Source organism: Hyla sarda, chromosome 10 (assembly GCF_029499605.1).
Source record: "Hyla sarda isolate aHylSar1 chromosome 10, aHylSar1.hap1, whole genome shotgun sequence".
Lineage (NCBI taxonomy): Eukaryota > Metazoa > Chordata > Amphibia > Anura > Hylidae > Hyla > Hyla sarda.
In genome coordinates, this window is record NC_079198.1 from 3,321,279 (window position 1) to 3,336,787 (window position 15,509).

The window sequence follows — 15,509 nt, forward strand, 5'->3', positions numbered from 1 at the left end:
GCCACGTAAGGCACAGTCTAAGGTGGTGGGGAGGGGGCTGCCACGTATGGCACAGTCTAAGGTGGTGGGGAGGGGGCTGCCACGTATGGCACAGTCTAAGGTGGTGGGGAGGGGGCTGCCAAGTATGGCACAGTCTAAGGTGGTGGGGAGGGGGCTGCCACGTATGGCACAGTCTAAGGTGGTGGGGAGGGGGCGGCCACGTATGGCACAGTCTAAGGTGGTGGGGAGGGGGCGGCCACGTATGGCACAGTCTAAGGTGGTGGGGAGGGGGACATAGATCAGTTTCATCCTTTATGATGTTGATTGGATACACTGCAAAATCTAGTAGATGGAGGTGCTACATGGGGAGAATGGCCACCTGCTGACCCTCCTGTCCCCCTCTGCTGACCCTCCTGTCCCCCTCTGCTGACCTCCTGTCCCCCTCTGCTGACCCTCCTGTCCCCTCTCTGCTGACCCTCCTGTCCCCTCTCTGCTGACCCTCCTGTCCCCTCTCTGCTGACCCTCCTGTCCCCTCTCTGCTGACCCTCCTGTTACCTCTCTGCTGACCCTCCTGTCCCCCCTCTGCTGACCATCCTGTCCCCTCTCTGCTGACCCTCCTGTCCCCTCTCTGCTGACCGTCCTCTGTCCCCCTCTGCTGACCCTCCTGTCCCCTCTCTGCTGACCCTCCTGTCCCCCCTCTGCTGACCCTCCTGTCCCCTCTCTGCTGACCCTCCTGTCCCCTCTCTGCTGACCCTCCTGTCCCTCTCTGCTGACCCTCCTGTCCCTCTTTGCTGACCCTCCTGTCCCTCTTTGCTGACCCTCCTGTCCCTCTGCTGACCCTCCTGTCCCCTCTCTGCTGACCCTTCTGTCCCTCTCTGCTGACCATCCTGTCCTCTGACTCTTATGGACATGCAGGGTTTATGGGCAGCCAGCATTAGATACATTCATCTAGGAGTGTACCCAACCCCAGGTCTTGGGTATATGATAATATATATATTTAATAAATAACAGTTTTGAACCGTAACCTTGTACCTCCCGCCTCTACAGGCCCCCCCCCCCCCCACAGATGACAGACTGGTGCAGGCGTCACCCCCCTCCCCTGTGACACCTCTCGTCCTCACCGGGGCAGATCCTGCAGGGTGTAAACATTACCGAGTACCTAACACCATGTAACAGCTATAGGATGAGCGGCAGCTGCCACATGAGGAGAGAGCTGTCCGTGTCGCCGCTGCCGTGGGCATTACTGTGGGAAGGATTAAAGTTCCGATAACCGGGTCCTCCCGATATAATCACCACAGAGGTGATCTCCTTCCGATGAGAGTCCCGGGCACACGGTCGGCTTCTGACCCACACGTCAGGGTCGTCCGTCATCTCGTATATAGATCCGTCCTCCTCGGTGGTCTCTATAGAAGTGTCCGATCTGAAGCCTTCCCTGGCGGACAGGTGGTGCCCGGGCAGGTGAGAGGTGCCGCGCAGCCGGTACTGGAGGAGGATCCCTTTCAGGCGTGATGGCGGGAGGTGATCGGAGGAGGAGGGCTCCCCGGACTGACCATCTGCAGTGTCTTTAGCTTCGGCCGCACCCTCACTTTCCCGTACGTCGTCTGATGATCCCTGCTCTGTCCTCAGGGCTTCAGGGGCCATCGTACTGCAGGCCACAGTGAGGAACTGCACCGGCCCACAATGGCCATTCAGAGAGACCATCCCCTTCCCTGGAGGAAGAGTCCAAAAAGAAGATGAGCGAGCGGCGGACTGAGGGGTCAATGTGCGGCGGAACTCACCACCATGTACACTGGTTATATGTATAGCTGGTCTACAGAGCGGGTGTTATGTTGGGGGATGTAATTCAAAGAACAGTGCATTGTGGGTCATAGAGCAGTGCATTGTGGGTTATATGTCGTAGAGCAGTGCATTGTGGGTTATAGGTCATAGAGCAGTGCATTGTGGGTTATAGGTCATAGAGCAGTGCATTGTGGGTTATAGGTCATAGAGCAGTGCATTGTAGGTTATAGGTCATAGAGCAGTGCATTGTGGGTTATATGTCATAGAGCAGTGCATTGTGGGTTATAGGTCATAGAGCAGTGCATTGTGGGTTATAGGTCATAGAGCAGTGTATTGTGGGTTATATGTCATAGAGCAGTGTATTGTAGGTTATAGGTCATAGAGCAGTGCATTGTGGGTTATATGTCATAGAGCAGTGCATTGTGGGTTATATGTCATAGAGCAGTGCATTGTGGGTTATATGTCATAGAGCAGTGCATTGTGGGTTATATGTCATAGAGCAGTGCATTGTGGGTTATAGGTCATAGAGCAGTGCATTGTGGGTTATATGTCATAGAGCAGTGCATTGTGGGTTATAGGTCATAGAGCAGTGCATTGTGGGTTATAGGTCATAGAGCAGTGCATTGTGGGTTATATGTCATAGAGCAGTGCATTGTGGGTTATATGTCATAGAGCAGTGCATTGTGGGTTATAGGTCATAGAGCAGTGTATTGTGGGTTATAGGTCATAGAGCAGTGTATTGTGGGTTATAGGTCATAGAGCAGTGCATTGTGGGTTATAGGTCATAGAGCAGTGCATTGTGGGTTATAGGTCATAGAGCAGTGCATTGTGGGTTATAGGTCATAGAGCAGTGCATTGAGTGTTATATGTCATAGAGCAGTGCATTGTGGGTTATATGTCATAGAGCAGTGCATTGTGGGTTATAGGTCATAGAGCAGTGCATTGTGGGTTATAGGTCATAGAGCAGTGCATTGTGGGTTATAGGTCATAGAGCAGTGCATTGTGGGTTATAGGTCATAGAGCAGTGTATTATGGGTTATAGGTCATAGAGCAGTGCATTGTGGGTTATAGGTCATAGAGCAGTGCATTGTGGGTTATATGTCATAGAGCAGTGCATTGTGGGTTATAGGTCATAGAGCAGTGCATTGTGGGTTATAGGTCATAGAGCAGTGCATTGTGGGTTATAGGTCATAGAGCAGTGCATTGTGTGTTATATGTCATAGAGCAGTGCATTGTGGGTTATATGTCATAGAGCAGTGCATTGTGGGTTATAGGTCATAGAGCAGTGCATTGTGGGTTATAGGTCATAGAGCAGTGCATTGTGGGTTATAGGTCATAGAGCAGTGCATTGTGGGTTATAGGTCATAGAGCAGTGCATTGTGTGTTATATGTCATAGAGCAGTGCATTGTGGGTTATATGTCATAGAGCAGTGCATTGTGGGTTACAGGTCATAGAGCAGTGCATTGTGGGTTATATGTCATAGAGCAGTGTATTGTAGGTTATAGGTCATAGAGCAGTGCATTGTGGGTTATATGTCATAGAGCAGTGTATTGTGGGTTATAGGTCATAGAGCAGTGTATTGTGGGTTATAGGTCATAGAGCAGTGCATTGTGGGTTATATGTCATAGAGCAGTGCATTGTGTGTTATATGTCATAGAGCAGTGCATTGTGGGTTATAGGTCATAGAGCAGTGCATTGTGGGTTATAGGTCATAGAGCAGTGCATTGTGTGTTATAGGTCATAGAGCAGTGCATTGTGGGTTATATGTCATAGAGCAGTGCATTGTGGGTTATAGGTCATAGAGCAGTGCATTGTGGGTTATAGGTCATAGAGCAGTGCATTGTGTGTTATAGGTCATAGAGCAGTGCATTGTGGGTTATAGGTCATAGAGCAGTGTATTGTGGGTTATAGGTCATAGAGCAGTGCATTGTGGGTTATAGGTCATAGAGCAGTGCATTGTGGGTTATAGGTCATAGAGCAGTGCATTGTGTGTTATATGTCATAGAGCAGTGCATTGTGGGTTATATGTCATAGAGCAGTGCATTGTGGGTTATAGGTCATAGAGCAGTGCATTGTGGGTTATATGTCATAGAGCAGTGCATTGTGGGTTATAGGTCATAGAGCAGTGCATTGTGGGTCATAGAGCAGTGCATTGTGGGTTATATGTCATAGAGCAGTGCATTGTGGGTTATAGGTCATAGAGCAGTGCATTGTGGGTTATAGGTCATAGAGCAGTGCATTGTGTGTTATAGGTCATAGAGCAGTGCATTGTGGGTTATAGGTCATAGAGCAGTGTATTGTGGGTTATAGGTCATAGAGCAGTGCATTGTGGGTTATAGGTCATAGAGCAGTGCATTGTGGGTTATAGGTCATAGAGCAGTGCATTGTGTGTTATATGTCATAGAGCAGTGCATTGTGGGTTATATGTCATAGAGCAGTGCATTGTGGGTTATAGGTCATAGAGCAGTGCATTGTGGGTTATATGTCATAGAGCAGTGCATTGTGGGTTATAGGTCATAGAGCAGTGCATTATGGGTTATAGGTCATAGAGCAGTGTATTGTGGGTTATATGTCATAGAGCAGTGCATTGTGGGTTATAGGTCATAGAGCAGTGTATTGTGGGTTATATGTCATAGAGCAGTGCATTGTGGGTTATAGGTCATAGAGCAGTGCATTGTGGGTTATAGAGCAGTGCATTGTGGGTTATATGTCATAGAGCAGTGCATTGTGGGTTATAGGTCATAGAGCAGTGCATTGTGTGTTATATGTCATAGAGCAGTGCATTGTGGGTTATATGTCATAGAGCAGTGCATTGTGGGTTATAGGTCATAGAGCAGTGCATTGTGGGTTATAGGTCATAGAGCAGTGCATTGTGTGTTATATGTCATAGAGCAGTGCATTGTGGGTTATATGTCATAGAGCAGTGCATTGTGGGTTATAGGTCATAGAGCAGTGCATTGTGGGTTATATGTCATAGAGCAGTGCATTGTGGGTTATAGGTCATAGAGCAGTGCATTATGGGTTATAGGTCATAGAGCAGTGTATTGTGGGTTATATGTCATAGAGCAGTGCATTGTGGGTTATAGGTCATAGAGCAGTGTATTGTGGGTTATATGTCATAGAGCAGTGCATTGTGGGTTATAGGTCATAGAGCAGTGCATTGTGGGTTATAGGTCATAGAGCAGTGCATTGTGGGTTATATGTCATAGAGCAGTGCATTGTGGGTTATAGGTCATAGAGCAGTGCATTGTGGGTTATAGGTCATAGAGCAGTGTATTGTGGGTTATATGTCATAGAGCAGTGCATTGTGGGTTATATGTCATAGAGCAGTGTATTATGGGTTATATGTCATAGAGCAGTGCATTGTGGGTTATATGTCATAGAGCAGTGTATTATGGGTTATAGGTCATAGAGCAGTGTATTATGGGATATAGGTCATAGAGCAGTGCATTGTGGGTTATATGTCATAGAGCAGTGTATTATGGGTTATAGGTCATAGAGCAGTGCATTATGGGTTATAGGTCATAGAGCAGTGTATTATGGGGGATCCATATAAGATATCTGGGGGGGGGGGGGGTATCTGATCAATCCTTCTTACCTGTGATTTTGGGGATTCCCTCCAGCTTTGGCACAGGTAAGGTGATGAGGATGCCCAGGTGTGTGCCCACCCACAGTGAGCCCTGGCATATCAGAAGAGTGGTGACCTGCGGATTCTTCTGCCCTGTGGGGAGAGAGTCACATGGTTCTCGTTACTTTCCTGATGGATTATTATGGAGATTTTACAGACGCTCGGCCAGAGAGTAACATGTTGGGGGCGTCAGCTCGGATTAAGCTCAGTCATCACCTGGAGGCGGTGTCCAATCTGTCCCATATATAGTGCGGCCCCCGCAGCCCACCCCCAGACACACAGCGCTGACATCTCCCTGATTATCTCTCCTCTTACTCCCAACATCTGACTCCTGCAGGGTCCTGGGGGCTCGGACCGGAGGAGGATACAGGATCAGTAACCGGACCCCCTCATACCGGCTGCAGAGAAACGCACTGATGTGGTGATTGTATCCGATCGTGATACAACAGACGTGGATGTCCCCATAATATAGGACTAATCTGCCTCCCGGATACACAACCCCCCATCTGTGTGTGGAAACCTTCACCGTCCGAGATTTGGGCTGCAGTTAGGGTCAGAGTTCATGCAGATTGTGATGTGGAATACACGTGGACTCCATGCCACAATCCACAGGGAAATCCACTGAATGTCCTAACCTGTCACACGGAATAAAAGTGAGATCTTATCCTCCAGTCACCTCCAGAGCTGCACTCACTATTCTGCTGTTACATCATGTCTTATCCTCCAGTCACCTCCAGAGCTGCACTCACTATTCTGCTGTTACATCAGGTCTTATCCTCCAGTCACCTCCAGAGCTGCACTCACTATTCTGCTGTTACATCATGTCTTATCCTCCAGTCACCCCCAGAGCTGCACTTACTATTCTGCTGTTACATCATTTATTATCCTCCAGAGCTGCACTTACTATTCTGCTGTTACATCATGTCTTATCCTCCAGAGCTGCACTCACTATTCTGCTGTTACATCATGTCTTATCCTCCAGAGCTGCACTCACTATTCTGCTGTTACATCAGGTCTTATCCTCTAGTCACGTCCAGAGCTGCACTCACTATTCTGCTGCTACATCAGGTCTTATCCTCCAGTCACCCCCAGAGCTGCACTCACTATTCTGCTGTTACATCATGTCTTATCCTCCACAGCTGTACTCACTATTCTGCTGTTACATAATGTCTTATCCTCCAGAGCTGCACTCACTATTCTGCTGTTACATCATGTCTTATCCTCCAGAGCTGCACTCACTATTCTGCTGTTACATCATGTCTTATCTTCCAGAGCTGCACTCACTATTCTGCTGTTACATCATGTCTTATCCTCCAGAGCTGCACTCACTATTCTGCAGTTACATCATGTCTTATTCTCCAGTCACCCCCAGAGCTGCACTCACTATTCTGCTGTTACATCATGTCTTATCCTCCACAGCTGTACTCACTATTCTGCTGTTACATAATGTCTTATCCTCCAGAGCTGCACTCACTATTCTGCTGTTACATCATGTCTTATCCTCCAGAGCTGCACTCACTATTCTGCTGTTACATCATGTCTTATCTTCCAGAGCTGCACTCACTATTCTGCGGTTACATCATGTCTTATTCTCCAGTCACCTCCAGTGCTGCACTCACTATTCTGTTGTTACATCAGGTCTTATCCTCCAGAGCTGCACTCACTATTCTGCTGTTACATCATGTCTTATCCCCCAGAGCTGCACTCACTATTCTGCTGTTACATCAGGTCTTATCCTCCAGAGCTGCACTCACTATTCTGCTGTTACATCAGGTCTTATCCTCCATTCACCTTCAGGGCTGCTTTCACCATTCAGTTGTTACATCTTATACTTCAGTCACCTCCAGAGCTGCACTCATTATTCTGCTGTTACAGGCAGAGCTGCTGGTTATTGTGGGAGGTCATATCAGATCTTAGCTCAGGGGTCCTGTTTTGACTGTTCTGCAGATTGTGGATACAGCTCTGGGTGTGAACAGAGTCACGCAATGACCCACAGTATTGCCAATAATACGGGCCCCGCAGAACGTTACCTGGCAGCTGCAGCGTCCGGGTGGAAATGTTAATTTCTTGCAATAGTTCCAGGGTCTCTGTGTGGAAAAGACGTAACGACGAACCCTCGGAGAACGCCATCCACACCCCGGCGCCCGCTCGGATCATGTGGGTCACACTCATTCCCTCATCCTGTATGGCCTCAAAACTCTGTAGGGGGGGGAGGGAGACAGAACGGAGAACATAAAATATACCGTATACACCACATCCCGCTCTTACTCACTGCTCCACAAGACAAGATCATTTCACCCTCCATGTTCTTCACGTGGGACCCCTGGGGCGCAGAGACGTGGGCACGAATTAATTCACCCCCCAAACATCTCCCGGATAATCAATACTTATAATTAAATCCTGGTTACAATTGTTCCTGCAGTAAAGTGTGACCGTGTCATTACCGCGAGATGCAGCGACCAAAGTCAATGGAGCAGAGCGCCATTCCTAGTGCGGTTACTAAGCATGACGCCGGCGTACAACCAATTTCCCAAAAGAGGATGGAAAGGGGGGCGGGGTTGGGGGGGGCACGGCCGGCTGCTTCTATTCTGTTCAGTGCCGATAAAATCCTGGAAAATCCAGAGCACCGCACGAGTGCGGGACATGACTTCTTAAAGGGGAAGCGCACCATTATTGGCTCGGTTTCCAGTTGAGAGAATTTTGCATTTATAAGTCAGTGTTCCCTAATCTGTGGCAAGTTATCTGCTGCAAAACTACAACTCCCAGCATGCCCTGACAGCCAAAGGCGAGTTGGGAGTTGTAGTTTTGCAATAGCTGGAGAGCCACGGGCTGAGGAACAACGCTAGGTTACAATTCTCACAAAATACCACTACCCCTAAGTTATGTCATACGCTTCTAGTCTATCGCAAAAATGTCTCCCTTGTGTCATCATGACCCCTATAAGGGAGTGCCCCAAATCCTGTCCACAACAGGGGAACTCCAAAATATACATAGGAAACCTAAAAAATAAGAGTTCAAACAAGACCGAAATTGATCCTTATTGAACACATATTTAGTTAAAAACATGTACAGTGATCCCTCAACTTACAATGGCCTCAACTTACAATAGTTTCAACATACAATGGTCTTTTCTGGACCATTGTAACTTGGAACCAGACTCAACAAACAATGTACAGACAGTACAGATCTGTGAGACATGTCAATGACTGGAAGAACCAACCAATCAGAATGGGCATTTTACTGGTAAATCACCTGTATTACTGAAGTGTATGCACTGACTGGTGTCTGGTATCGCCCCCTACAGTACAGGGAGGTATTACATGTTCTGTACTCTTTACCTGTATTACTGAAGTGTATGCACTGACTGGTGTCTGGTATCGCCCCCTACAGTACAGGGAGGTATTACATGTTCTGTACTCTTTACCTGTATTACTGAAGTGTATGCACTGATTGGTGTCTGGTAGCGCCCCCTACAGTACAGAGAGGTATTACATGTTCTGTACTCTTTACCTGTATTACTGAAGTGTATGCACTGACTGGTGTCTGGTATCGCCCCCTACAGTACAGGGAGGTATTACATGTTCTGTACTCTTTACCTGTATTACTGAAGTGTATGCACTGACTGGTGTCTGGTAGCGCCCCCTACAGTACAGGGAGGTATTACATGTTCTGTACTCTTTACCTGTATTACTGAAGTGTATGCACTGACTGGTGTCTGGTAGCGCCCCCTACAGTACAGGGAGGTATTACATGTTCTGTACTCTTTACCTGTATTACTGAAGTGTATGCACTGACTGGTGTCTGGTAGCGCCCCCTACAGTACAGGGCGGTATTACATGTTCTGTACTCTTTACCTGTATTACTGAAGTGTATGTACTGACTGGTGTCTGGTAGCGCCCCTACAGTACAGGGAGGTATTACATGTTCTGTACTCTTTACCTGTATTACTGAAGTGTATGTACTGACTGGTGTCTGGTAGCGCCCCCTACAGTACAGGGAGGTATTACATGTTCTGTACTCTTTACCTGTATTACTGAAGTGTATGTACTGACTGGTGTCTGGTAGCGCCCCTACAGTACAGGGAGGTATTACATGTTCTGTACTCTTTACCTGCATTACTGAAGTGTATACACTGACTGGTGTCTGGTAGCGCCCCCTACAGTACAGGGAGGAACTACAAGTTCTGTACTACTCCTTACCTGTGCCAGGGTTAGCTGCTCCCTTGGACACCAGGTAAGGGTGGCTCCATTTGGGACACTGTCCGGGCATGCTGAGAGTTTGTTTTGCAACAGCTGGAGGCACCCTGGTTGGGAAACACTGACATAGACAGTGATTACAGCTCCCAGCAGATCTTTATTACTTTTATATATAAGGATTTGCTTTATTTCTATTAGTTTTCTACTAATTTTTCTTTAATCCTCACTTTTTTCCCTATTTTTTGGATGACATTTTGGTGGCTTCAGAACCAATTACCAGGTTTCCATAGAGTTCTGGTCTCAACATACAATGGTTTCAACATACAATGGTCGTCCCCGAACCGATTAATATTGTAACTTGAGGGACCACTGTATTATGCAAAATGGGCGTCCGATACAAAGAAAGGGGCTAAAATGGTTACTAAGAATTTATGAAAAGAAGCAAATCATCCGAGCACAAATAATAGATTTACATATGTACAATTAGCAATAATAATAATATACGTAGTACATATGTAAATCTATTATTTGTGCTCGGATGATTTGCTTCTTTTCATAAATTCTTAGTAACCATTTTAGCCCCTTTCTTTGTATCGGACGCCCATTTTGTCTCTTCTCCATTGCTGCATAATACATGTTTTTAACTAAATATGCGTTCAATAAAGATTTATACTTTTTCAATTTAGGTCTTGTTTGAACTCTTATTTTTTAGGTTTCAAATACCCCTAAGTTATATTGCTCTAGACCTCCACCTCTATGAAGAGGATTGTAGGACGGGGACCTCGCTGTGGGCTGCCCCCTCTATGACGCTGATTGTAGGACAGGGACCTCGCTGTGGGCTGCCCCCTCTATGACGCTGATTGTAGGACAGGGACCTCGCTGTGAGCTGCCCCCTCTATGACGCTGATTGTAGGACAGGGACCTCGCTGTGGGCTGCCCCCTCTATGACGCTGATTGTAGGACAGGGACCTCGCTGTGGGCTGCCCCCTCTATGACGCTGATTGTAGGACAGGGACCTCGCTGTGAGCTGCCCCCTCTATGACGCTGATTGTAGGACAGGGACCTCGCTGTGGGCTGCCCCCTCTATGACGCTGATTGTAGGACAGGGACCTCGCTGTGGGCTGCCCCCTCTATGACGCTGATTGTAGGACAGGGACCTCGCTGTGAGCTGCCCCCTCTATAAGGCTGATTGTAGGACAGGGACCTCGCTGTGGGTTGCCCCCTCTATAAGGCTGATTGTAGGACAGGGACCTTACTGTGAGCTGCCCCCTCTATAAGGCTGATTGTAGGACAGGGACCTCGCTGTGGGCTGCCAACTCTATAAGGCTGATTGTAGGACAGGGGCCTCGCTGTGAGCTGCCCCCTCTATAAGGCTGATTGTAGGACAGGGACCTTACTGTGAGCTGCCCCCTCTATAAGGCCGATTGTAGGACAGGGACCTCGCTGTGGGCTGCCAACTCTATAAGGCTGATTGTAGGACAGGGACCTCGCTGTGAGCTGCCCCCTCTATAAGGCTGATTGTAGGAAAGGGACCTCGCTGTGGGTTGCCCCCTCTATAAGGCTGATTGTAGGACAGGGATCTTACTGTGAGCTGCCCCCTCTATAAGGCTGATTGTAGGACAGGGACCTCGCTGTGAGCTGCCCCCTCTATAAGGCTGATTGTAGGAAAGGGACCTCGCTGTGGGTTGCCCCCTCTATAAGGCTGATTGTAGGACAGGGACCTTACTGTGAGCTGCCCCCTCTATAAGGCTGATTGTAGGACAGGGACCTCGCTGTGGGCTGCCAACTCTATAAGGCTGATTGTAGGACAGGGGCCTCGCTGTGAGCTGCCCCCTCTATAAGGCTGATTGTAGGACAGGGACCTTACTGTGAGCTGCCCCCTCTATAAGGCTGATTGTAGGACAGGGACCTCGCTGTGGGCTGCTCCCTCTATGACGCTGATTGTAGGACAGGGACCTCGCTGTGGGCTGCCCCCTCTATAAGGCTGATTGTAGGATGGGGACCTCTCTGTGAGCTGCCCCCTCTATAAGGCTGATTGTAGGATGGGGGCCTCACTGTGGGCTGCCCCCTCTATAAGGCTGATTGTAGGACGGGGACCTCGCTGTAAACTGCCCCCTCTATAAGGCTGATTGTAGGACGGGGACCTCGCTGAGGACTGCCCCCTCTATGACACCGATTGTAGGGGGGGGGGGGTGGAGTCTTGTTGAGGACTGATTGTAGGGCGGGGATCTTACTAAGGACTACCCGCTCTATGAAGGAGATAGTAGGGCGGGGATCTTTCTGAGGACTGTCCCCTCGATGATGCTGATTGTAGGGCGGGGGTCTCGCTTAGGACTGCCCCCTCGATGATGCTGATTGTAGGGTGGGGGTCTTGCTGAGGACTGCCCCCTCGATGATGCTGATTGTAGGGCGGGGGTCTTGCTTAGGACTGCCCCCTCGATGATGCTGATTGTAGGGTGGGGGTCTCGCTTAGGACTGCCCCCTCGATGATGCTGATTGTAGGGTGGGGGTCTCGCTGAGGAATGCCCCCTCGATGATGCTGATTGTAGGGCAGGGGTCTCGCTTAGGACTGCCCCCTCGATGATGCTGATTGTAGGGCGGGGGTCTCGCTTAGGACTGCCCCCTCGATGATGCTGATTGTAGGGCAGGGGTCTCGCTTAGGACTGCCCCCTCGATGATGCTGATTGTAGGGCGGGGGTCTCGCTTAGGACTGCCCCCTCGATGATGCTGATTGTAGGGTGGGGGTCTCGCTGAGGAATGCCCCCTCGATGATGCTGATTGTAGGGCAGGGGTCTCGCTTAGGACTGCCCCCTCGATGATGCTGATTGTAGGGCGGGGGTTTCGCTTAGGACTGCCCCCTCGATGTCGTTGATTGTAGGGTGGGGGTCTTGCTTAGGACTGCCCCCTCGATGTCATTGATTGTAGGGCGGGGGTCTCGAATAGGACTGCCCCCTCGATGATGCTGATTGTACGGTGGGGGCCTCGCTTAGGACTGCCCCCTCGATGTCGTTGATTGTAGGGCGGGGGTCTCGCTTAGGACTGCCCCCTTGATGATGCTGATTGTAGGGCGGGGGTCTCGCTTAGGACTGCCCCCTTGATGAAGGAGATTATAGGGCGGGGGTCTCGCTGTGTGATGCCACATCTATTTTGCTGTTTGTTGGTTGGGGGGCTCACTGTAAAAAGCCCCCTGCGTGCGCTATGAGCTGCGATGTTTACGTTCCATTACTATTCGCCGCTTGCTGCGGAGTTCCACGACGCTCGCTATCTGCACAACCCTGAGCGCCATTTATTACAGATAGGCGGCCATTTACATATCTCCTTTTACCCACCATGCTCTGCTCCTGCTGCATATTTTACAGCGGCGGTCAGTGTGTGCGCCTTCGATAACGCCATGCCGCGATGTATTATTCATCAGGAAGCGCCAGCAGCTGAGTTATGAGCTTTAATAGATGCAAACTCAGTTTGGACGTTAAAATATGCAAGTGCAGAAGTGAGGTAAATAATAGAGTGAGCGGCCGGCGAGGAGCGCACCCCGGGGAAGGGGACATTAACCCTTCACTGACGGCAGCCCCAGGACCACTCACTGAGGGCAGTGAGGGGGGATTGGGGGTTACCTGCACTTTGAGGGGATCCAGTTCCAACACATTCACCCGATTCCTGCAACTTGCCCACAAACAGTCATCCAGGGACACCAGGGCCCGCACCGGACTGGTACCAACCCGCACCGTGGAGAGGTTCTCAGGGTCCCATAGGCCACCTGATAGGAGAGAAGAGGGAACAACTCATACCAGGACACCATGTGTGACTGTCCTGTACCCCAAGAGTCATCATCCTGTACCCCAAGTGTCATCATCCTGTACCCCAAGTGTCATCATCCTGTAGCCCCAAGTCTTATCATCCTGTAGCCCCAAGTGTCATCATCCTGTACCCCCAAGTGTCATCATCCTGTACCCCCAAGTGTCATCATCCTGTACCCCCAAGTGTCATCATCCTGTACCCCAAGTGTCATCATCCTGTTCCCCAAGTGTCATCATCCTGTACCCCAAGTGTCATCATCCTGTACCCCCAAGTCTTATCATCCTGTACCCCCAAGTGTCATCATCCTGTACCCCCAAGTGTCATCATCCTGTACTCCAAGTGTCATTATCCTGTACCCCGTGTCATTATCCTGTACCCCCAAGTCTTATCATCCTGTACCCCCAAGTGTCATCATCCTGTACCCCCAAGTGTCATCATCCTGTACCCCCAAGTGTCATCATCCTGTACTCCAAGTGTCATTATCCTGTACCCCCAAGTGTTATCATCCTGTACCCCCAAGTGTTATCATCCTGTACCCCAAGTGTCATTATCCTGTACCCCCAAGTATTATCATCCTGTACCCCAAGTGTCATCATCCTGTACCCCAAGTGTCATCATCCTGTACCCCAAGTGTCATCATCCTGTACCCCAAGTGTCATCATCCTGTACCCCAAGTGTCATCATCCTGTACCCCAAGTGCCATTACCCTGTACCCCCAAGTATTATCATCCTGTACCCCAAGTGTCATCATCCTGTACCCCAAGTGTTATCATCCTGTACCCCAAGTGTCATCATCCTGTACCCCAAGTGTTATCATCCAGTACCCCACGTGTCATTATCTTCTACCCTAGGTGTCAGCGTGACAATGTTTTGAGGATTTCTTATCCTCTCCTTTGATACTGAGACTTGTTTTTGGTAGATAACATGTGGCTATATATTAGTCCAGGGGAGCTGGTGCTGGCATCTTACCTTGGTTTTGGGGGTACAGTGCTAAGGTGCCATCTTGCAGTCCTGCACACAGGTAGTTGGGGCTATGCCGGAGACAGAGGACAGGCTGCAGGTCCGGGCTCCTTAGGGCCATCAGACAGGTGGAGCCGGTGTCCACACTGCTGTACACCATTATACTGAAGGGAAGAAGCAGTGAACTGGGGGTTAGCAGAAGAAGAGTGACCATCTCAGGTTATTTGGGAGCTTCAAGGGTTTCTGACCATGACCATGACCCTAAAGACTACAGAAGGTCCTGCAGCCCATAATGAAGTCTACAGAAGGTCCTGCATCCCACCCTGAAGTCTACAGAAGGTCCTGCATCCCACCCTGAAGTCTACAGAAGGTCCTGCATCCCACACTGAAGTCTACAGAAGGTCCTGCATCCCACACTGAAGTCTACAGAAGGTCCTGCATCCCACACTGAAGTCTACAGAAGGTTCCACATCCCACACGGAAGTCTACAAAAGGTCCCACATCCCACACTGAGGTCTACAGAAGGTCCTGCATCCCACACTGAACTCTACAGAAGGTCCTGCATCCCACACTGAACTCTACAGAAGTCCTGCATCCCACACTGAAGTATATAGAAGTCCTGCATCCCACACTGAAGTCTACAGAAGGTCCTGCATCCCACACTGAAGTCTACAGAAGGTCCCACATCCCACACGGAAGTCTACAAAAGGTCCCACATCCCACACTGAGGTCTACAGAAGGTCCTGCATCCCACACTAAACTCTACAGAAGGTCCTGCATCCCACACTGAACTCTACAGAAGTCCTGCATCCCACACTGAAGTATATAGAAGTCCTGCATCCCACACTGAAGTCTACAGAAGGTCCTGCATCCCACACTGAAGTATATAGAAGTCCTGCATCCCACACTGAAGTCTACAGAAGGTCCTGCATCCCACACTGAACTCTACAGAAGTCCTGCATCCCACACTGAAGTCTACAGAAGGTCCTGCATCCCACACTGAAGTCTACAGTAGGTCCTGCATCCCACACTGAAGTATATAGAAGTCCTGCATCCCACACTGAAGTCTACAGAAGGTCCTGCATCCCACACTGAAGTATATAGAAGTCCTGCATCCCACACTGAAGTCTACAGAAGGTCCTGCATCCCACACTGAACTCTACAGAAG

The 15,509-nt window shown here is 49.4% G+C and overlaps 1 protein-coding gene across 9 annotated transcripts in view; it reads right to left on the bottom strand.

Moving 5' to 3' along the window:
• Window positions 1–591: 591 nt before the first annotated feature.
• Window positions 592–15,509, bottom strand: part of ARHGEF10L (Rho guanine nucleotide exchange factor 10 like) — a 92,837-nt gene continuing 77,919 nt past the window's right edge. For 6 of the 9 annotated variants that reach the window (XM_056541636.1, XM_056541637.1, XM_056541634.1 and 3 more), the window contains 5 exons: window positions 14,351–14,505; window positions 13,198–13,340; window positions 7,418–7,586; window positions 5,358–5,480; window positions 592–1,688 (listed from right to left, as the gene is read on the bottom strand). In XM_056541636.1, coding sequence (XP_056397611.1) covers window positions 1,156–1,688; window positions 5,358–5,480; window positions 7,418–7,586; window positions 13,198–13,340; window positions 14,351–14,505 — 1,123 coding nt within the window. In that variant the 3' untranslated portion in view covers window positions 592–1,155. The remainder of the gene's footprint in view (window positions 1,689–5,357; window positions 5,481–7,417; window positions 7,587–13,197; window positions 13,341–14,350; window positions 14,506–15,509) is intronic. The other 3 variants (XM_056541639.1, XM_056541640.1, XM_056541641.1) reach the window with 3 other exon arrangements.